This window comes from Monomorium pharaonis, chromosome 8 (assembly GCF_013373865.1).
Source record: "Monomorium pharaonis isolate MP-MQ-018 chromosome 8, ASM1337386v2, whole genome shotgun sequence".
NCBI lineage: Eukaryota > Metazoa > Arthropoda > Insecta > Hymenoptera > Formicidae > Monomorium > Monomorium pharaonis.
In genome coordinates this window covers 11236198-11260596 of record NC_050474.1, presented here as the reverse complement: position 1 = coordinate 11260596, position 24399 = coordinate 11236198, and the positions used below count along the sequence as shown (strand labels likewise).

Below are 24399 nucleotides of genomic sequence, written 5' to 3'. Positions count from 1 at the left end.
CATTATATATTAAATATTTCAGCTCGTCTTTCAAATCATCTTCAGCATTTGTTTGCAATTATGTTACAATGATGTAATACTACTACTTCAAAGTGTAAGTAACAAAGAAATTACTAAATTTATCTTGATGCATCAGATACTGTGCTTGACTCATATTCACCGCCTTATTTTCATCTCTTTTTTGTGAAATAATCAATTTTTTTAAAATATAAAGATAAATTCTTTAAGAAGTTAATTTCCTTCTGACCAATGAATAAAAAACAGTAAAGTTGATCATACAATTGATAAATTTTGTGAAAGCGTAAACATTATTATATAATTGTCTAGAATGTCTAGTTGGATTAGATACCTTGTAAAACAAGGGAACTATAATTATAATACATTTTAGAAGTAGAGTGCAGAAATATTGACTTATCCAAATAAATATACAAAATATTAGACTGTAATCAGTCTAACCCAAGAAACAATGAAAATTACCTGAAACCTTCTTGAAACAGTACAGAAAAGACCAAGCCGAATGCAAGATGTTCTTGCAGCGGAACGACAGCATACCAGAGCACAGATGACAGCAAAAGAGAGATTAGCCAGAAAAATGCGCTGGCGATTAATATGATTATTCTAATTGGCTCGGCAGCGACGGTGAACGTAAACATGGCTAATGGTGGGCCGAAAGCCAAACAGGCGCAACCAAAGAAATCCATAAGAGTCATTTCTTTTCCTTGAATAATCGCGACGTGAAGTTGTACGTGTCACCATCAAAATTTCCCTTTCTTTTTTCTTCTTTTCCTTTTCTCGTCAGAGTTAGCAAATATTAAATACCATCCTACAATTCCATATATATAATACACTCTCCTATATCGATAATCCCTGTAGGAGTGCGTTCAGATTCCCGAAGTGCCCTCAGATGTTGTTTTATCCTTGTTTAACATTCAGTATATATAAATAACAAGGATAAAATGATACCTGGGGTGCGTTCAGAAACGTCACTCGAGTGCTCTTGGGTATTAAAGACCTATAACAGAGAGAAGCCTGAGAGCGGCCACCGCGGCCTTTTTCGTGCGACCGAAATGTGGATGTAGCATCAGCGCCAAACGTGGATGTAGAACTACGTACCACATCCACTTTTCGATCCTGTCAATAAAATCGTTCGTTTGGTGTGCGTCCGTGCTACCTGGTTGTGTTCCGTGCTATGTGGACGAAATGACGGTAACAGAGTTATTGATTTTTCGTATGTGTGCGAGCGAGAAAATACAAGAGCGAACGAGACATTCAATAAGAACGAGCGAAACAGTAAAAGGAGCGAGCGAGAGATTATTAAGAACGAATGAGATAGTAATAGAAGTGAGCGAGATGAGAATAAAGCTGGTCACACACACTTTCCGTAGAACGTAACAGTAAGATTTCGACATGTTGGATTGGGCGACCGTAACAGTAAGCGACTAAATCAAGTACGTGATTGGTCAAAACCTTACTGTTGCGTTCTACGGAAAGTGTGTGTGACCCGCTTTACAGCATGCTGAAGTCCAAGAATCGGATCGAGCTTCCTTGCACGTTGTTATTCTCATCTCGCTCGCCTCCCTTACTGTCTTGCTCGCTCGCGTAATGCAAATATATATATTATGTTTTTGAGACCGACACCTTTTTTACTTAGAAAATTTAGAATATTAACAAATTATTATATTTAATATTTTTTATATACATCATTAATATGTCATTTTTAAAAATTAATTAAAATAAATTAAATAATTTGGTAATAATTTTGTTATTGTGTGGATTTTTTAAGCTTTAAAAATTTTGTAACAAATTGTTATAAACATATTTATTTTTAGCATAATCATCAAAGAGAGAGAACGACACAAAAAATGTTATACACATATTACAATATTTCTTTCGTTATTTTTTCCGATTAGCATAATTAGTTTGTTGTAGTCAATTTACAATAATTTGTTTATAAAAATTTGTTGCAAAATTGATTTTTTCAAAGTACTTTTTATATCAATTATAGTTTTTTATAGTCTTTTTTTGAATAGTTATTTTTTGTTAACTTTATTAGTTTAGCTACAGGCTAGAACAAGTTACAATGAATCCTTTTATTTATTTTTCGCACAAAGCCACAACGAAAATGTTATTTACGTTTTCTTCGAAATTTTTTCCATAGAAGCGGCGCAGTTTTTTTTAAGTCAATTTAATATGAATATTAATTATGTGTGTATAATTTACATTTTATACAAATTTTATCTGTTGAACAATTCCACTAATGACATCTTTATTTTCTTTTTGGCCCTGTGATCAATTCCAGTTAAATTATTGGAAAACGTGTAAACGCTCAGACAACACGCTTGTCAGAATGAAAACTTTAAGAGAACTTTTTTAAGAAAACATTTAGATATCTTGGAAATGATGTCAAAATGATAACATTTACCAGAGACGTCTACTAAGAGAGGTCTTTAAGATATCTCACTGAAGAGTCTTACTTGAGTTTCTTGAAAATGTTATCCTTATGACATCAGTTAAATGATATCAGCTTGGTATCTCATAAAAGATATCACAATGCTGTCCGATTTTTGAGCCGTCCATGCGCGTCGTAGTTGACTCAGAAATCAGACAACACTAAGAGGTCTTTGAGATATCTAATTGAAGAGTCTCATTTAAGTTTCTTGAAAATGTTATCTTTATAGCATCAGCTAAATGATATCAGCTTGATGTCTCATAAAAGATATCACAATGCTGTCCGATTTTTGAGCCGTCCATGCGCGTTGTAGTTGACTCATAAATTAGATAACATTATAATATCTTAAATGAGAAATCCATTTGATATTATTTAAAAATTATTATAAAGATAATGTTTTCAAAAATAACGGTTTGCCTACAATTACTGTGCACAAAAAATGCACAAAATCTAAATTTATCATGTACTAAACAAAAACAGAATAATAAAAACCATCTAATTAACCATTTGAACGCTTCAAACTATTAATGCTAAAAATAGATCGCAATTTCCATCAAATTATTAAGGCTATGGAAAAAGATAAATTTAACAATATGAAATTAATAAGTAAATAAATTAATGCTATTTATTTCTAATGTTTTGCAAAATTTAATTGCTTTTATAAAAAATAATATAATTGCGTCAGTTTGTAACATATTGGTATTATATGTATAAGACAATAACAAGTACCCATATCGATAAGTTAAATTGGCGTAGCAGATAGAGTACAAGGTTCGTCATCCTAAGGTTCCGGGTTCAAACCTACCAGCGGCAAGTAAGAATAAAATAATTTAATTTAAATTTAATTAATCAATAAAAATTTGTCCTAAATTTAGTATGTTACTGTTGATAAAAATAATTTTTAAAAAATGAATTTTTATTTTATTTTTTTATCTTTAGTTGCAGTTTAAAAATATCTGATTTAAGAAACCTTTTAGATATCCGATTTAAGAAATTTTTTAGATATCCGATTTAAGAAATCTTTTAGATATCAGTTTTATGATATCTTTCTGTTCTCAAAAAACGGCGCATTGGTTAACATTCTGACATCATTATGTTATCTTTTAGAAGTCTCTTTATGTTATCATTTTCAGAAACAAGATATCTTTTAGAGATCTTTTTGACAACGTGTTGTTCACTGGGCGACATTTTCATACATAGTGCACGCTTTGTGTATTACACATTTATTGATTACTTCATCGAAATTTGTTTAAAAAGTTACGTGAATAACTGTTGTTTTTTAAACGTTTGTTTCATTTTTATCATACTAAATACTTTGATAGTAAAAAAAATATCTAATTAGTGCGGTAAAATTGATAAATTTTTCGACATGTGTGTTTATAAAGATTCTTTAAATGGAAGAATTTCCAATGGAAAGCATTTACTCTAATTTCCACTAAAATTGAATTACATATTTTATATGGTTACGCAATAGTAGTAAGTTTCTACGTATTATTTCTTATAATATTAAAAATATTACATGACTTTTTCTTATAGCATTACTTATACAATTATTTAACTTTAAGGAAGCACATACCTTTCATGAATTTTATTATTCATGAATTTTTTTAGAGCCAAGAGACAAACTGCAAAAATGGAACTTTTTGCACAATGAAATACATCTTTTGTAATTTTTATACAAATGTTACTACAATGATTTTGTTGAAAAATCCCCCCCTCCCTTTACCGTCATGTAGACAGTTGTGCATGATTCCGCGATTACAATGATTTCTCCTTTAAATGAAATACAAAAACCAAACGGCATCTTGACAAATAGTAAATTTTTTTGTAGTTGTATCCATTTTTTAAATTTAAATTCTTTTTATTTTTTTTTAACAAATAAAAATTAATCTTTTTACCAAAAATCAGCACTTTAATTTTAAAGGACCGTCATTTTGTTTAAAATTCTAATTTTAAAAATCGGATACGGCAATGACAAGTCTTCTTTAAGATGCTGTTTAGTTTTTGTATTTTAGTTGAAGAGAAGGATAAATCATTTTGTTTGTTAACGTTATATAAACAAGTTAAAGGTTATATAAACAAAAAACTGACTCATTGTCAGTTGAAAGTTGGGTTAAATTAAAACAAGTTAAATTTAAAATTAATTTTCAAAACATTAATATATTTATATTAAATTAAAAAATCATAAATTTATTTAAACAAAATTACTAAAACAATTATATTTAGATCAGAAATATATTCGATACTTTATTTAAATTAATTATTTAATTTACTTTATTATAAATTAAATTTATATAAAATTACAAATAAATATTGTCGTTTATGTGAAAATGTATTTTTTCTTTTATAATTTTTCCTTTTACACAGATAATTTTTTAAAACTAATATGAAAACGATTTTTAACTTTAATTTGGGTATTTTTGAAACACAATTTTAATTTTTTAAATCTCTTTTTCACAGTGTTAAAAATTTATCTGTGTAAAGAAAAAATATAAAAAACATATACGTTTCTATATAAACTACAACATTTTTTTGTTATTTAATATAACTTCAATTTACAAATAAAGTATTAAATACATATATTTCTGATATGATTATAAAATCTTAAAAAAGTAACGCCAAGTACATAAACGCGTGCTTTCAAAAATAATTTTGAGATCAATAGAATTAGCCAGTATATTTAAAAAAAAGTCTTAAAGGAATTTAATAAATTGATTAAAAAATTATATAAATAAAATTAAAAAATAATAAAATTAACAAAGTATATATTTAAAAAATTTAGAAAAACCCCATAAAAATTTATTCAAAAATTATTTGAAAAATAAAACTGTTATCAATGATAAGAGATAGTGAAACAAAAACTTGGTTCGTATCAATTGCATTCTTGTATATACATTTATCAATACTATAACATAGAGCTTTGGAAATACAGAAAAAACACGAGCCGGAAATGTCAAGTTTTTTGTTTCACTATCTCTTATCACTAATAACATTATCATTTTTAAATACTTTTTGAATAAATTTTTAAGTTAAGGGGTTTTTCTAAGCTTTTTAAAAATATACTTGGTTAATCTTATTATTTGTTAATTTTACTTATATAATTTTTAAGACGATGTTTATTAAATTTCTTTAAGTCTCTTTTTTAAATATACTTGATTCATTTTATACTTCCTGGCATCGATGAGAAATATCGAGAACTACTCAAAAAGTCAGAAATAACGGGAGATTTATTTGGGGAAGACTTGTTTAAAAGGCTAAAGCACACCAAATCCCTAGATAAGGTGGTGGAAGACCTCGCTCCGCGCCAGCAAAAGACCCTTGAAGACTATTAATCTCAAAATTTTTGAAATCACGCATTTATATATTTGGCATATCTTTTTTATCTTTTTATTTAAAATTTTTTAATGAAATTTTACTTTTTTTGTAAAAATAAAAGAATTACGTCTTTTTTAAATTACATTAAGTTTGATTATACATACTTTTGAATGTGTTAACTTCATATTTATGTATGTATATATATTTCTATAATCTAATATATTTTATTTAATATTTAATATATATATATATATATATAATTTTTCACATTAGATTAACGTAAGAAAATTATGTACTAATTGTGACACTAAATCTATAATTGAAAAAACTGATGTAATAAAATCAAACAATATTCTTAATTTTTAAACTATGTTATTCAAAATTTGTATTAAAAAAATTAAAAGTCTAAATATTAAATCTATACCTACGACAAAGATATCTGTCAATGTAAATAAGTACAAAATTATTAATTAATGCAATCTTTCACCACGTACAGTGCAAATATAATTAATGTACATTATACAAATATGTTATGTATTAAAAGAGCAAAAAAAGCGGTGTTAATGAATGATTTAAGTATAAAGAAATGCAATTGGCCTCAAAATGCTAAAAATGCATTCATATTTTTTTCAGAACAAACAAAATACATACTTTTGAATGTGTTAATTTCATATTTATGTATGTATATATATTTCCGTAATCTAATATTTTATTTTATTGGTTCTGCAAAGAATATGAATGCATTTTTAGGCCAATTGCATTTCTCTATACTTAAATCATTCATTAACACCGCTTTTTTTGCGCTTTTAATTTGTTACGTCCAGCCTTATGGAATTTTACTCTTTATTCGGTAGGAAGGATATTTCAGGGAGAACAGGTAAGGGAGGGAAGAACGTAACAAAACGTGTAGAAATCCCGTAGGGAGACAGTTTAAGAGAGGGTATGTGCCTCGGGTCGAACGCACTTTTTATGACTCAAAAATATAGGTCAACGTGCCGATAGGGCCGCTATAACCCGTTTCGAGTCAACGAATTGAATCGCTTTAACTCGGGATCGGACCAGATGCAGTCTTTGTTCGGGATAGGCGAGGTCGTTATTAATTAAAATAAATGATAAAATTTTACATAAAATTAACAAAAGTATTTATTCTAATAACAAATAAAAATGAAAATAAAAAGAAATACAAATAAGCGCTGAAGTCGTGATTTGACAATTTTGTAATAACGGTATAATTAAATTTAAGACGCATAGTAAGTATGAATATAGTTGTACAAATATTAAATAAGTATATAGTGGGCGGAGAAAGGGAAACAAAAAGATTTTTGTTTTTTAATTCTACAGTATTAACGGTAAACGCGGAGCAAAGAAATAGACAAAGTGTTAATTAAATGGTTAGATGGGGTAAACATGGATGCTTGGTGTCATAAGAGGATAAAGCATAGCGGGAGAGAGTGGGGGTGGAATGTCTTCGGATTCAGGGGAACTTATGGGAGAGTAACTTGAAGAAGGAGGAGGTGAACTAGAAAAAGAATATGTTGGGAATATCTGAGGAACGTGTTCATATTCTTCAGTAATTGGAGGCAAAGAAGAAGGTCGAGGAACATTAAGTTCTTCGAAGGGGGTGGTAGGAGAGGAGAGTCGAGGAACACTAAGTTCTTCGAAGGTGGTAGCTGGAGAGGAGAATCGAGGAACACTGAGTTCTTCGAAGGTGGTAGCTGGAGAGAAGAGTCGAGGAACACTAAGTTCTTCGAAGGTGGTAGCTGGAGAGAAGAGTCGAGGAACACTAAGTTCTTCGAAGGTGGTAGCTGAAGAGGAGGGTCGAGGAACACTAAGTGGGAAATTATTTATAAAATAATAGGAACGTGTCTTAAAAAATTAAAACGGAAGGGAGTAGATGAGTAACGTAAAAACAAAGAAAGAAATTGTTATTGTAGGACTTACTCATTACTGGTTCTCGAATAAATCCGTTGGAATCGAAGAGATTTTTTGACCGGATGGAACGGCACTAAAGTTTACTTGCGCACTGATTCTATATGATTACTAACTAACTCTCTTATTAACTGAACTGACTAAAAACTCTAAACGTAACTGAACGTAACTCACAACTAACTACTTTCAACTAACTGATTATTACTGACCATTATTACTACTATTACTACTGACTCTCTTCAAGATTTGGTATTATATATACAGAGTCTTACAAGGGGAGGATCCAAATGTAAGTGGTTCAAATATTCTAATTGGTAGGATTCTTTTGCAGGATTGTGTGGTGGGTGAATTCTACGTTTTCTTATTGGAAAAATAGTTTTTCCTTTTTGACCAATCATACGTTGAGTATACTCTGTCAAAAGTTTCTCTGTTTCCTCCCACATTCTTTCAATTTTATCGAAGAGATCCGACCTATCGCGTAGGTTATCTTCCCTTTGGGTTTAAGAGATAAATAATTTTTTCTATCGTGCTAGACGTGCTACGGTATGGGTTGCAGATGGAGGAAACGGTTATTTATTTTTTGCTTATGTTTAGATACTTTATTGCTCATTTTTTTGTGAGGAAACGTGAAACTTTGCTTAGATCCCATGTTTGTTTTTGAATTTCTATCTTTAGAATTTATTATTTGTTGACTCAATATTTAAAAGGAATCGGAATTATTTACTTGGTCGTTTCGTCCATCTATGTTTGTCATTACGTTCCTAACAGATTAATCCTAAACGCGTAAAAAATTATCGGAGACCGTTGAAACGGAATTTCTTTTGTAAAATTATTTGTTCCTCTGACGAAGGGAAATCGTGGAATCTGCCGGACGTAACAATTCATAACACGTTTTGAATGCGAAAGTGCCGTTTATGTCGGCGCGAGTGCCGGAACCGCCCAGCGCTGAGCGCGGAGTGCGTGTCGTGTGATTTCGGAAAGTCACTCGAGGATGAAACTGGATGAGGTGGATCGTAAATGAAACTGATAGGTCAACTTAACAACTTTTATTAAATGTATCACCTCTCACTGAACCAATACACAGAGTGCACGCTCGCGCGGAATTGAGAACGAGATTCGGACGTACGCGATGACGACGAGCTTTGAGCGATCGGAAATCTTCCTAGCACGATGATAGGCTGCCGAAGAGAAAAGCGCGTCGGAAATCTTGTTAAGCGTGGGATGCACGCTTTCGCGACGGAAATCTTGCGATCGCGATCGACGGATATCTTGTCGCGCAGCAGCCGTGCAATCACGAACGCGACGTCGTCAACCGGTTAATGAGATGGTCGTACTGTCGATATCTCTGCGTGATCTCTCCATCCGCGATTGCGCGCAAAATATAACACTCAATGAACAGTTAATTAAGAAACAAAGCGAACTTCGACGTACTTTGACGCACTCGCGATCCCGAGATAGAGAGAAATAGCGCGGGATCGTGAATACTTGAACTTTGATTGAATTGCGCGAAGCGCGAAGAGTGATCTTGGCGGGCGGTAGCAGGCACAAGACTGGCTGCGGAGGAATGCTCCGGGAAGTCGGGCGCCTCCACACCATCCGATCAAACGCTTACAGTGCGTGGCGATCACTCACCACGCAGCTGATCTGCGGAGGGCCATGCGATCCTCCATCGAGAGAATCACGCGGTCCTCCACCGAGGAGCATGACGCTCAGAAACTGCGGTTCGAGACGGCCGGCGTGATATTATTGTGTCCCCGATCGTTCGCTGCTAAATCTGGTTGACATGCTGTGAACACGCCGTCAGCAAGCGCGACGAATTCGAGGGACGGAAAATTTGAAGGGAAAAATCAAATCCCGAACACGTTTGTATAATGTACTGTACATCGATTATATTTTTACTGTACGTGATGAAAAATTGCACTAATAATTTTATATTTATTTACATTAACTTGAAATTTACTGTTCTTTAAGATGCCGTTTGGTTTTTGTATTTCATTTAAACAGGGAAGGAGAAATTATTGTAATCGCGGAATCATGCACAACTGTCTACATGACGGTAAAGGGAGGGGGGGGGATTTTTCAACAAAATCATTGTAGTAACATTTGTATGAAAACTACAAAAGATGTACTTCATTGTGCAAAAAGTTCCATTTTTGCAGTTTGTCTCTTGGTTCTAAAAAAATTCATGAATAATAAAATTCATGAAAGGTATGTGCTTCCTTAAAGTTAAATAATTGTATAAGTAATGCTATAAGAAAAAGTCATGTAATATTTTTAATATTATAAGAAATAATACGTAGAAACTTACTACTATTGCGTAACCATATAAAATATGTAATTCAATTTTAGTGGAAATTAGAGTAAATGCTTTCCATTGGAAATTCTTCCATTTAAAGAATCTTTATAAACACACATGTCGAAAAATTTATCAATTTTACCGCACTAATTAGATATTTTTTTCACTATCAAAGTATTTAGTATGATAAAAATGAAACAAACGTTTAAAAAACAACAGTTATTCACGTAACTTTTTAAACAAATTCCGATGAAGTAATCAATAAATGTGTAATACACAAAGCGTGCACTATGTATGAAAATGTTGTTTACACGTTTTCAAATAATTTAACTGGAATTGATCACAGGGCCAAAAAGAAAATAAAGATGTCATTACCCAAGGAACACACTAAAGTCAACAAAAAGTCAAAATGACTTTATTTTGATTCGAAATAGTCACGCATTTTTTGTATGACCAAAAATTGACTCCAGTATCTGCTACTAGCTACTTAGTGACGAAAAGATGACTTCCCAGATAGCACAACGAATTCGAAAAGAATTCTTTTTGAACACCCAAATTTTGAAATGAAGTCTTTTTCTAACCCATTTCTGCACCAAAAGGATTCTTAAGAGTTCAAAAAAAATTCTTTTGTATGTCACCAATTCTGAGCCCCTTTTGTAATGCATATAAAGTTCATTTTATGTTCTATAAGAATTCGCATTGAATTTAAAATTATTTTTTAATAGTATTCTAATAAAACTTTATCGAGATACTTTTTTGAATTTATTATGATTTTTTTATAGTACAAAAAAGAATTGCTATTTGGTGTAAAAAAAAAATAAAGGATTTTTGAAATTTTAAGAAATGTTAATTTAAAAATATACTGCTACAAAAATAGAGAATTTAGTATATTATTATTATAAGTGAGAAACTCTCTTATTGTTACTATACATGTATAAATTATGTATAAAATTTTCGCATATTTTATTGTAGTATATTATTGAATTAACATTTCTTGATTTTATATAAAAATATATAACGTACTTTTTTACAATTTTTTTTACAAATTTTTTATTAAACGCATTATTATATATTTATTATAATAAAAAAAAATATTTATTTAGTTATATATCAAATTTATGACAAATAATATACAGGGTGTTTGGTAAAGATTTATGCAATTTTTATAAGCAGGTAGAGCGCATTAAACTGAACATAAAATCCTCATCGTTTTTCCACTTTCGCAATAGTTAACGAGTTATAGACTTGTAAAATTTTCTGTATTAGCCCGGCCTACCGGCAAATGCAAGCACGCCGAACGTCCGACCGCGGCAGCCGCCCCTCTCTAGCGCTTGAACCTTGAGCGCGCGGGGGGAGTTGTTACAACGAGCGGCAATGGCTACGCACAATGTGTACGTGTACATACATGTGTACAAAAAATATCAGTTCTAATGTTTAAAGAAGCAATTACTAAATTTATTTTTTTTAATAAATAATGATTATTTTCAATAAAAATTTTTTTTTGGTGATAGTCTTAAATGTCGTAAACTGTCATAAATTTTAAAAGAAGCTATTATCATGCTCAAAAACAAATTTATCCTTCTTTAAACAACATTAGAAAATTTTATCGATTAAAATGGAAATAACAACCAAATAAAATGTTTGTTTTAACTTTATATTCTTAATTAAAAATTAAATAACAAGGATATTTATATTTTTAATACAATTAATCCTTGTGATAGACTTATAATACGGAAAAAACTTTATGGTAAAAATTACTATGGTAAGTAGTAAACGCGTGACAAGAAGGAATTATGAAAATTTTTATTATGTTTTTTATCAAATTACGATAATATTTACACTACTTATATGGTATAACTCTCTGAAATTTCTTCTTACAGTTCGTGGTTACTATCATAGATAATAAATCATACATAATTTTACTATAAAATTTTCTCCGTGTAGATTTACAAATATATGAATTTATTAAATGTTTGAAAACTTATAAACAATATTTATTTAATTCAAGAAAATTTTAGTATGTAATGTGTGTGTGTGTGTGTGTGTGTGTGTGTGTGTGTGTGTGTGTGTGTGTACATACACGAAAATGTTAAACATTATTTGTTTTGTGTAAAGTGAGGTGTTTATTATCAATAGAATATTCTTTTCAACCGTTAAAAATAAGATAATTATTAAAAAAGAATAAAATTAAAAATGAATAATTGATTTTCTTAAAACTAGAATCATATTTTTCTACGTGTGCGTGTATTGTATAGTAATCAGCATGAATAATAATAGTGATATAAAATCGCGAACTAAGGAATGATTATTCATTTTCCTGTCACAAAGTGATTATTATTCTTTTCTCGCACACACACACACACACACACACACACACACACACACACACACACACACACACACACACACACACACACACACACACACACACACACACACACACACACACACACACACACACACACACCAAACACACACACACATTACATACTAAATTTTCTTGAATTAAATAAATATTGTTTATAAGTTTTCAAACATTTAATAAATTCATATATTCGTAAATCTACACGGAGAAAATTTTATAGTAAAATTATGTATAATTTATTATTTATGATAGTAACCACAAACTGTAAGAAGAAATTTCAGAGAATTATATCATATAAGTAATGTAAATATTATCGTAATTTGATGAAAAACATAATAAAAATTTTCATAATTTCTCCTTGTCACGCGTTTATTACTTACCATAATAATTTTTATCATAAAGTTTTTTCCGTGTATTATAAGTCTATCGATTAATTTTATTAAAAATATAAATATCCTCGTTATTTAATTTTTAATTAAGAATATAAAGTTGAAACAAACATTTTATTTGGTTGTTATTTCCATTTTAATCGATAAAATTTTCTAATATTGTTTAAAGAAGGATAAATTTATTTTTCAGCACATGATAATAGCTTCTTTTAAAATTTATGACAGTTTACAACATTTAAGACTATCATCAAAAAAATATTTTTTATTAAAAATAATCATTATTTATTAAAAAAAATAAATTTAGTAATTGCTTCTTTAAGCATTAAGGGGATGCTAAACTGCTCGTCAAACTTGATCGAGGTCGATAATGTAGAGTCATTTGGGCACGTTATTAACAAAATCCGAACAAAATTACCTTTTTTAAAAAAAGGTAAAAAAAAGGCGCCAAGTGTGTGTATGTGCGCCCTTAAGAAAAAACCTATTATATTAGGTAAATTGTCTTATTGTCTTCTCTACGCAAATAATGATATAAAATAAATGCGCCAATTATAAGAATATTTATACAAAATTTATTTATTAAAATTTTTTATTAAAATATTTAATAATAAACGGGCTTGATAATCAAATAATTGAATGATTAAAATCAACTAACGGGATTATAGTGAAGCAAAAACTTGGCGTGCCCGGGTCGCATTTTTTCAATATTTCCAAGACTATGTTATTGATATCAATAAGTATATATACAAGAATGCGATTAATGTGGCTTGGGTTTTGTTTTACTATCTATCAGTTTTTGCTTGATTATCAGTTATTATTGATAACATTTCCATTTGTTAAATAACTTTTAGATAGATTTTATAAAACTTTTTTAAGTCTTTTTACCAAATATATTTGGCTAATTAATCTCATCCGATTTTTAAATGTGTTTATGTTTTTGATGGGTTATCATTTTTATTATTTTATTTGTACAAATAATTTAAATAATTTTTTAATAGATTGTATAAGATTTTTCTAAGTCTTTTTTTAAATATACTTGTCTGATTGTATTGATCTTGTCCCATTTTCGAATGCGTTTATGTACTTGACATATTTTCTTTGTAAAATTTTTGATGGGTTATCATTTTTTCATTATTTTATTTGTACAAATAATTTCCATATTTTTATTGTTTAACATTAATGGTTTATTGCGATTTAACGACCCGGGCACGCCAAGTTTTTGCTTCACTATAATCCCGTTAGTTGATTTTAATCATTCAATTATTTGATTATCAAGCCCGTTTATTATTAAATATTTTAATAAAAAATTTTAATAAATAAATTTTGTATAAATATTCTTATAATTGGCGCATTTATTTTATATCATTATTTGCGTAGAGAAGACAATAAGACAATTTACCTAATATAATAGGTTTTTTCTTAGGGCGCACATACACACACTTGGCGCCTTTTTTTTACCTTTTTTTAAAAAAGGTAATTTTGTTCGGATATCACGCATTTTGTAGTATTAATAAATAAATATTTTATTTATTTATACAGACATATATATATAATAAATAAAAGACAAATTTATATAATTATATCCAAATTTATATAATTATATATGATTTATACATAACAGCATGTATAATTATATATAATTTATATATGATTTATATATAGACTTCGTTGTTCTTGTTCTTTTATATATGAAACTATATTTGACTTTATATGATTATATATATATCTACATATGATCACTCAACTTCAATAGATACAATCAGATATAACCAGATATTATTATATATAATCTTATAAAGCATTTGCAGTTCTTCAGATATAACTCGGCAGGAACAATGGAATCTACATATAAAAATATATACATATAAATATATATAAATTATATATAAATTATATATGATGCCCATATATAATTTATATATAATTATATATGCTAGTATATATAAATCATATATAATATATATAATTGTATATGACGTCACATATAATAATTATATTTAATAATTTTTTATGGGTTATCAGTGTATTTATTTCACTGACAATCAGTGAAATAAATACACTGATCTTTCAGTGATTATACACTAATAAAGTGAAAATTACTGAAAGACAGTGAATATTCACTGATTATCACGGTTAAAAAGTTTTTTATGGCTGTGTTTATTATTCCCTTTTTCTCTCTTTTTTCTTCTCTTTCAGCAGATAATCGAGAAACAGCCACCATGATTTGAAGGTTCTTTTCTACTAAAAAAAATACATATACATATATACATATTATATTTCTACATACTAATTTATGGAAAAAATAATGTCTTACATGGTTTAGATTATATGCATAAGTATGTTTATATATACATATAAGTATTTTCATATGATCGTACATAAAAGGATGTATGTATCTAAATATGTGTGTGTATGTGTGTCTGTGTGTGTGTTGTTTTACCCCTCGTTGTGAGTACGATTTTGGGATCGCTGCCAGAGATCTCGCGAGGAAGGTATTTCGTCACATACACCGTTATTTGTCTTGAACACTTTTATTCTTGTATTCAGTTACAATAGTTAGATCGCGACCCCGCAAGGCAGAGTGTCGCGTCTATGAACTTGTTGTCCACGACCCCGCAACGCAGAGTGTCGTGGTTGTATATTTAGTATAAGTTATCTCGGCGATACACGACCCCGCAAAGCAGAGTGTCGTGTGTAGTCTTAGTTTGTCTACTTCGAATTGACCCGATCCTCACCTTCTTTCGCCGGTTTATATATCCGATAATTCGGTAGTTGGATCGAAAGAAGGGGAGGATTGCGTGAGGGCGTAAATCGGTCAGTATTCCAAATTATTGCTTAGACAGCAAGTGCTGTCTAAGGAGCATTGCGCTAATTGTCGAGCGGATTGCGCGAAACCTCGCGCGATGCGCTCGATGCTGACTGCAGCTGACCGACTTACGTCATCGTGTTACTGACACCTTATCGTTATGAGTGTGTCACTCATAACAGTGTGTTATTTGTAAATTTTATTTATCTCTCCCTCACTTTTTTCTTTGTGTAAGTAATGCTTTTCTTCTTTTTTTCCGTACGTTATACAAAGTTCTAATAATTTAAATAATTACTCATAATAAATATAGTATACGAGTAATAACGAATAATTTACTAGAACTATGTATAACATAAGAAAAAAGAGAAGGAAAGCATTATTTATATAAAGAAAAAAGAGAGAACACACACACGCACGCACATGTAAATACATACATTTTTATATGTACATACATAACATATAAAAATAAATACATACATATAAACACATTATTAGCAACGTTATTGTCTATTTTGTTGTTACCTAATATTCTTCATTATTTCTTCTCTGTCTCTCTCTCTCTCTCTCTCTCTCTCTCTCTTTCTCCTTTTTCGGTTTTTCTTTTATCTATTTACTGTATCAATTCTTTAATTTCTTTCTCTCTCTTTTCTTCACTCGGTATCTCTAGTCAGTCCAATTAAATTTATCTTTAGAATATTTTTCGTTTTCACTATCAGAAGACAAAAATTATATTATATAATATTCAGAAGAAAACATTACTTACACAAAGAAAAAGAAAGAGGGATAACATACACACATACATATATATGTATATCAAGAGACACGGTAGTGTCTCGCGCCAAGTGAACGCGCAGCGCGAGACCGCCCCGTGTATTATACGCGAGTTCGCGACTTGCGAGCACCTGAGATTACCAGATCTCAATAACGACTAAACCGATCGAGTTTTAACTAAGCTCAATCGAAAGTTTGGGTTTGATTTCTATAAGAAAACTATTTTTATTTTTACTCTACGTGTCCTACGAGTAGAGATATTTTGACGCAAATACCGAATTTTAAATTTTTCATTTAAGATACGTCATCGTCGTTGATGTCCAGTACATGAATTTAACACTAGAGGGCATTAAGATTTACCTGTGTGTGGCAGCCCTTGCGATTTATTCCCCATTTTTAGTTATTTTCTAGTTTCTTTATTTATTTGTTATCAAACTAATTTCAAGCAATTTATGTTTCTTAGATACTAAAAAAAGGAATGTTGTTTATTAAAAAAAGAAATTATTTATTCTTTTGTAAGCTTGATATTAGTAAACACGTATAACTTTACAAAGTCTATTTATTTCATAAGTATAAGATAGAATAGGGAAATCTTTCCCATAACTGGTGACCCCGACGTGATTGAAAAGACAAGCCTGTCAAAGAATCGTGTTTACGTTTTGGCTCTCCTGACGATTGTCGTGCACGAAATTTGAAATCTTTCTTCGAGATGCCTGTTGAACGTTCTCCTGTGTCTTCTCCTGGGACATCGACTGAACAACCTCAAGAACATCTGCTTCTGGAAACGAAGGATCAACATGATGTTAACCGGACTCTCTTTTCTGATCAACATTCATCAGCTTTACGAGGTAACACCCAAGAAATTCACTCGAATGAATTCCGTCTTTTGAAATTGCCATCTTTTTGGCATAAACAACCGAAACTTTGGTTTGCTCAATTGGAAAGTGAATTTTTAATATATAGAATTCGTTCTGATGATGTTAAATATAATTCGGTTATACGTCACCTTGATGAACAAGCTTTAGTAGCTGTTGCTGAGATTGTTGAAAATCCTCCAGAGCGAGATAAATATCTTTATTTAAAAAATGTACTTATAAATCGATTTTCTGATTCTGAGGAGAAAAGGTTACGTCAATTATTAGCTGGAATTGAATTAAATGATAAAAAGCCGACGGAATTGCTTCGAGAACTTAAACAATTAGCTGGAAATGCTATTTCTGAGAATATTCTCCATTCGATCTGGCTTCAAAGATTACCTCTTAGAGTTCAAGCTATTTTAGCTGTTGTTGATGAAGCTCCTTTAATCAAGCTTGCTGAATTGGCTGATAAGATTTTGGAGAGAGATTCGGGCTTACAAATTGCCGCTGTAACTTCTACACCTGAATCTGGTTCCTCTAGTTTAGCTGATTTGGAGCGTAGAATTTCCGCTTTAGAAGTTAAACGCTATAGAAGCAGATCGAGATCTAGATTTAATTATAACAAGAGATTTAGATCAAATTCTCGGAATAAATATTTCAAGAATGATAAATCTGATAAATCTGATAAATCTGATAAAGTGCCTACTTGTTTTTATCATAAGAAATTTGGTGATAAAGCTCAAAAATGTACAATACCTTGTGCTATGTCTAAAGCTTTTACTGCAAATCCGGAAAACTGATTTTGCCGTTGAGTCATGAGGCAGATTGTGACGGTTTACCTTGTAGTCGCCTCATTGTTACTGATAAAACTTCATTACTCAATTTTCTTGTTGATACCGGAGCTGACATTTCATTGATTCCTAAAAGATTAGCTCAGTTTTCTCAATCTTCTTCATCTTTTAAACTGTTTGCTGCTAATGGATCCAGGATTAATACCTATGGAGTTAAAACCTTAGTTTTAAATCTTGGACTGCGCAGAAATTTTAAATGGAAATTTTGTGTCGCGGATATTCAACGCCCTATTTTAGGAGCTGACTTTTTGAGTCATTACGGGATTTTAATCGACATCAAGAATAAAAAACTTTTAGACAGTGTTACTGGATTGTCATTTAAAGGGAAACTGTCTAATGTTAATCACTTGTCGATTTGCACTACTTCTCCTGACTCACATTACCATAAAATCCTTGCAAGATTTCCTGAATTAACGCATTTTGCACCTTTGACTTCCAACAAGTTACATCAAGTTGAACATCATATTGTTACAAGAGGACCTCCTATTTCTGTTACTCCACGAAGACTTTCTCCTGAGAAGCTTAAATTTGCTCGTGAAGAATTTAACCTTATGATTGAGCAAGGTATTTGTAGGCCTTCTAGTAGCTGTTGGTCTTCTCCACTGCACATGGTCCCTAAAAATGATAATTCCTGGAGACTTTGTGGAGATTATCGTGCTCTTAATGCTATCACTGTTCCTGACCGTTACCCTCTCCCACATATTCAAGATTTAACAATGGGATTACATGGTAAGAATATATTTTCTAAAATGGACTTGGTCAAGGCTTATTATCAAGTTCCTGTTGCTGCTGAAGATATACCTAAGACGGCTGTAACCACTCCTGTCGGTCTTTTTGAATTTCTTGTCATGCCTTTCGGACTATGTAATGCTGCTCAGACTTTTCAACGTCTTATGAATATTATTCTTGCTGGCTTAGACTTCTGTTTTTGCTATTTAGATGACATTTTAATAGCCTCTAATAATGTTGAAGAACACTTTGAACATCTTGAAATTCTTTTCTCTCGTCTTAAACAGTTTGGTATGACTATTAATTTATCAAAAAGTCTTTTTGGCCAGTCTGAAATTTCCTTTCTTGGCTTTTTAATTTCTAATCAAGGAATCAAGCCTACAACAGAGAAAATTAAAGCTATTATTGATTTTAAAAAGCCTAAAACATTTCTAGACTTACGAAGATTTTTAGGAGTCATTAATTTCTATCGCCGGTGTTTAAAAGATGCTGCTAAACATCAAGCTATTTTGACAGATTATTTAAAGGACAGTAAGAAGCGTGATAGAAGACTAATTATTTGGACACCTGAAGCGGAGGAAGCTTTTCGTTTTTGTAAAGAAGAACTTACCAAGATTACTACTTTGACTCATCCTGTTCCTGCAGTTCCTCTTATTCTTTCTTGTGATGCTTCTGATTTTGCTATTGGAGCGGCCTTGAAACAAATTATTGATGGGATTTCCAAACCGATTGCCTTTTTCTCTAAAAAATTAAATGATACTCAATGTAATTATAGCACTTATGATAGAGAGCTTCTTAGTATTTATTCTGCTATTAAACATTTCAGATATCTTCTTGAAGGACGTGAATTTATTATTCAAACAGATCATAAACCTTTAATATTTGCCTTTCATCAGAAGATGGATAAAGCTTCTCCTCGGCAAATTCGTCAACTGGATTTTATTGCACAATTTTCCACTGACATCAGACATATTTCTGGAAGAGATAATATTGTTGCTGATTTATTTTCAAGAATTAATGCTATTTCTTTGCCTGTCATTGTTTCTCTTGAAGATCTTGCTAACTGTCAAAAGGAAGATGAAGAACTTAAATCTCTTTTTAACAATTCTTCTCTTAAGCTACAAAAATTAATTCTTACTGGTTCAATTTCACCTATATTTTGTGATTGTTCCACTGAGAATATTCGTCCTTATGTTCCTTTACGTTTACGAAGAAGAATTTTTGATATTGTTCACGGTTTGGCTCATCCTAGTGGTAGAGCGACTTTAAAACAAATTCAACAAAAATTTGTTTGGCCTTCAATTAAAAAAGACATTAAAGAATGGTCAAGATCTTGTCTTTCTTGTCAGCGTTCCAAGATTTCAAGACATAACAAAAATTTACCTGTCAAGATTTCTGTTCCAGATCAACGTTTTCAACATATACATCTTGATTTAATTGGACCTCTTCCTGTCTGTCAAGGTTTTCGGTATTGTCTTACTATGATTGATCGGTTCTCCAGATGGCCTGAAGCTGTTCCTTTATCTGAAGTCACTGCTGATATTGTTTCTACGGCCTTTTATTCACACTGGGTTGCAAGATACGGTGCTCCATTTACAGTCACTACGGACCAAGGTCCTCAATTTGAAGCTGCTTTATTTAAAGCTCTTACTAATCTTATTGGCTGTGAGCGTGTCAGAACTTCTGCTTATCATCCTGCTTCTAATGGAATTCTGGAAAGATGGCATCGTACCTTGAAGAGTGCTATCATGTGTCATGCTAAGAATAATTGGATTGAAGTTTTACCCTCCGTTTTACTTGGACTTCGGACTTGTTTTAAAGAAGATTTACAAGCTTCTCCTGCTGAAATGCTTTATGGATCTACTCTTCGTTTACCTGGAGAATTTTTCATTGATGAAGATTTGCCTGCGGATCCTGAAATTTTTATTGAAAAACATAGAGAACATATGAGATTGATTAAATCCAGACCTACTGCTCATCATTGTAAAACTACTCCTTTTCATCATCCTGCTTTGTCTGATTGTTCTCATGTTTGGCTCAGAGAAGATTGTTTAAAGAAATCACTTCAACCACCTTATTCTGGCCCTTTTCGTGTTGTTAAACGTGTTAATGAATACCTTTTTACTATTGATATTGCAGGTAAAATTGTTAACGTCTCCACGGAACGTCTCAAACCAGCCTTTTTACCCAAGGAAATTCCTCTGGATCATCTTGCTGTTTCTTTTCCTGCCACTTCATCCATTCCTTCAGTTTTGCCTTCTCGACCTTTAAGAACATACTGTGGTCCCAAGAAGAAAGTTCGTTTCGCAACGTAGAACGTCGCTGGGGAGGGAGTACTGTGGCAGCCCTTGCGATTTATTCCCCATTTTTAGTTATTTTCTAGTTTCTTTATTTATTTGTTATCAAACTAATTTCAAGCAATTTATGTTTCTTAGATACTAAAAAAAGGAATGTTGTTTATTAAAAAAAGAAATTATTTATTCTTTTGTAAGCTTGATATTAGTAAACACGTATAACTTTACAAAGTCTATTTATTTCATAAGTATAAGATAGAATAGGGAAATCTTTCCCATATGTGACAGGTCTCTTATAAAGTGTTGATATACAACTATAAGTATATTGATATGATGATAAATCGCTGTTATTCGCTTTGCGAGAGTAAAAAATAAATAAATATTAAGTAATATGTCTATAAATCGTACGATTAATAATAATAATCTCTTATAAGAAAAGTCGTGTAGATCCGAGAAGTGCACGTTTTGTTATCGCTTTTCCACGTAAATAATTGACGGTCGAATCCGCTACGAGTTTCACGGCGATGATATGACAGTTCGTAGTTAATGACGTGCGCGAGGTTAATAGCGAATTATTTGTGTTTCTGTACGTGTATTATATTGCAAAAGAAAATACGGCTGTGCCGAATTTGGAAATTGGTTAACATACCGTGCGTTATAGAATCAGATAAGTATATTACATAAAATTTCATTTTTTAAAGAAAATAAGTTTTTTGAGATAAGTCAGTACTTTGTGTCATGTTTTATTTTTAGTTATTAAATAAAAAGAGAAAGAAATATTTTACTTGAAGTTGAGTTAAAGGAAGAATAGTTTGGGCAAATAAAAAGAAAGAGAGAGAATTAAAGAGCATCTGCGAGGAGAACATAGAGACTTTTCCGAAAACGCGGCAATTTATTAAACATACCGCCCGCCTTCGTTCACCAGAGGAAAAAATAATCACCAAAGGGAAAAATAAGAAGAAAGTGTAAGAAAAAGTAAAAATAAAGTAAGTTATGTTACACATGTAAATTATAATTAATTATGTATGCTAGGAAGAGCGTTATTGCCAAATTGAGAGAAAGAGAGAGAGAGAGAGAGAGAGAGAGAGAGAGAGAGAGAGAGAGGTGTCGTACTAAAATGCGCGAAATACTTATCCGAAATACTTACTAATTACGATAGATTTTCAGTGATTTATTAAAAAAAAAAAAAACACGAGAATCTAATCGTTTTATATTTCACAATCCATCATTTCTCTGAATCAAAAAGAAAAAATTTCAAGAAATGATATCATTTTCTATCGTTCTCTCATTTCCTGTTAGTTAAGTATGTTTCATTGTTGCAGTATGAAAAAATATCTATGAAGACATCGTGTAAGAGAAAAAGATAACGATGAGAGAACTCGATGTGGCAAATATTATAATACACGTATAAAAAAACTCAATTTGAGAATCAATCGTGAATTTTAGGATAATTTTTTATCAATGTTTTCGTTATCAAAGATTTAACAGTACGATACAATTCGATAGAAAACAAAGTTAGAATTGTATGATACTGTAAATAAGATATTTAAGAAAAAGAAAGAATCTATCGTGAATGTACCAAAAATTTTAATTAATTTACTATATTCATAATTATGTCATTTGTCATGAATGTGTGTAACGACGCGAGTCTTGGCGCGGTGCGGTGGGACGCGAGAGCGGCCATTGATGCGAGTCTAGACGCGGTGCGGTGGGACGTGGGAGCAGCGAAGCACAGAGCGGCGCGACTCTCCCTCTTCCCCCCGGCCGCCGGCGCCAATACTCGAGACAGTGGGCCGTGCTACGGCTCGAGCGGCTCGAACTCTTCCTTCCGCGCGCTCTCATTCGCACAATTAAAAAAATTAATATCTCGATTATTGGTGGACCAAACCCAAACAATATTGGGTATTTATGTTTGTCTCGATCCCTTCTACCTCTTTACAAGCATTGGCGTGGGTGCTTAGGGACACCCTGTATATAGATAAATAGCAAGTATTAGTATTACCAACAATGTATTCCATTAGGAATTAAGTATACATAATTAAAACAATAGTAAATATCAACCTCAGTTTTTTTTCTGTATGAAACCACCAACATTAGAATAAATATGATTATAAGTTAAATCTCTTGATTTATTTATTAGTCGACCTACCCTCATTCCCCAACTAAAGACTGTATCGGGTCCGATCCCGAGTTAAAACAATTAAATTTGTTGACTCGAAAGCAGGGCCAACAGACGCACAGCCGAGAGATAGGGGTTATAGTGAGCCTACCGGCACACTGACTCACATTTCTGGCAATAAAGAGTGCGTTTGCCCCTAAGGCACTTGTCTTTTCCTCGAGCCTGTGCCTTCGGGAGTCGTGTCATGTTGCGTCCTTCCTTCTTTATCTACCATACCCAACCAACCTTCCGATCCTAGTCAAAACCCCATAAACCTGGACGTAACACCTAATTTGTCAAGTAATCGCGAATGTGCATAGCTGCCATCGCCACGAGTGTTGGCGCGGTGCGGTGAGACGCGAGGGCGGCGAAGCACAGGCAGCGGCACCGCTTCTCCTTCTTCCCCCCACCGCCAGCAGCCAATGCTCGACACAGTGGGCCGCGCTACAGCTCGAGCGTCTCGGCTCTTCACACGGCGCGCTCTCATTCGTACAATTTAAAAAATTTATATCTCGATTATTGATAGACCTAACCCAAGACAATATTGGACTTTTATGTTCATCTCGATCCCGTTTATCTTTCCATTACGGGATGGCTTCCGATTACATTACACCCTGTATACATGCCCATAATTAATACGAATAATGTATATATTAATAATTCTTCTTCATCATGCATTTTTTGTAAAACAAATTTATATACTGTTTAAAAAATTGCTACTCTTGTAATGTTTTGTAATGGCAATATGAACTATTATATTGCTGTTATAAAAAATACAGTGTTGTTATATATGTACATGTATATATTTTAGCACATACACTGGAACCCCGCGTTAGCGAACTGTTCGGGGCTTTGGTCCGCTAACGCGGGGTTATCTCCTATTGCTTGGTTTCACTCCCACTCCGTGAAATACGCGACTGCATTGCTCATTGCTATCCCCACACACGCTACTCATGTGGGCCGAGTGCATATGGAGGGGATAGTTTCCGCTAACGCGGAGTACGCTAACGCGGGGTTCCAGTGTAATTTCCAGGAGGTCAAGTACTTAAATTAATTTCACATAAAACAAAAAATACTCTTTGAATGCAATTTCGTTGTTTTATGTAAAATTAATTTAAGAATTTGACTTCCTGGAAATTATAAGTGCTAAAATTATAAAGAATAGATATAATTATGAAGGAAAAAGATAACAT

The 24399-nt window shown here is 31.8% G+C and overlaps 1 protein-coding gene and 1 long non-coding RNA gene across 5 annotated transcripts in view; both read right to left on the bottom strand.

The window, feature by feature from the left end:
- LOC105832380 (gamma-secretase subunit Aph-1) overlaps window positions 1-1373 on the bottom strand; it is a 79589-nt gene extending 78216 nt beyond the window's left edge. Inside the window, exon 1 of one of the 3 annotated variants that reach the window (XM_036291440.1) lies at window positions 478-1373. In XM_036291440.1, coding sequence (XP_036147333.1) covers window positions 478-710 — 233 coding nt within the window. In that variant the 5' untranslated portion in view covers window positions 711-1373. The remainder of the gene's footprint in view (window positions 1-477) is intronic. The other 2 variants (XM_036291441.1, XM_012673266.3) reach the window with 2 other exon arrangements.
- Window positions 1374-16801: 15428 nt separating this feature from the next.
- On the bottom strand, window positions 16802-18764 carry LOC118647005. 2 transcript variants are annotated; one of them, XR_004964338.1, is made up of 6 exons: window positions 18709-18764; window positions 18409-18640; window positions 17931-18170; window positions 17574-17780; window positions 17324-17429; window positions 16802-17095 (listed from the first exon to the last, which is right to left on the bottom strand). It is a non-coding gene; the product is annotated as an uncharacterized LOC118647005 (long non-coding RNA). The 2 variants fall into 2 exon arrangements; XR_004964339.1 differs by having other exon boundaries at window positions 18715-18735.
- Window positions 18765-24399: the final 5635 nt, after the last annotated feature.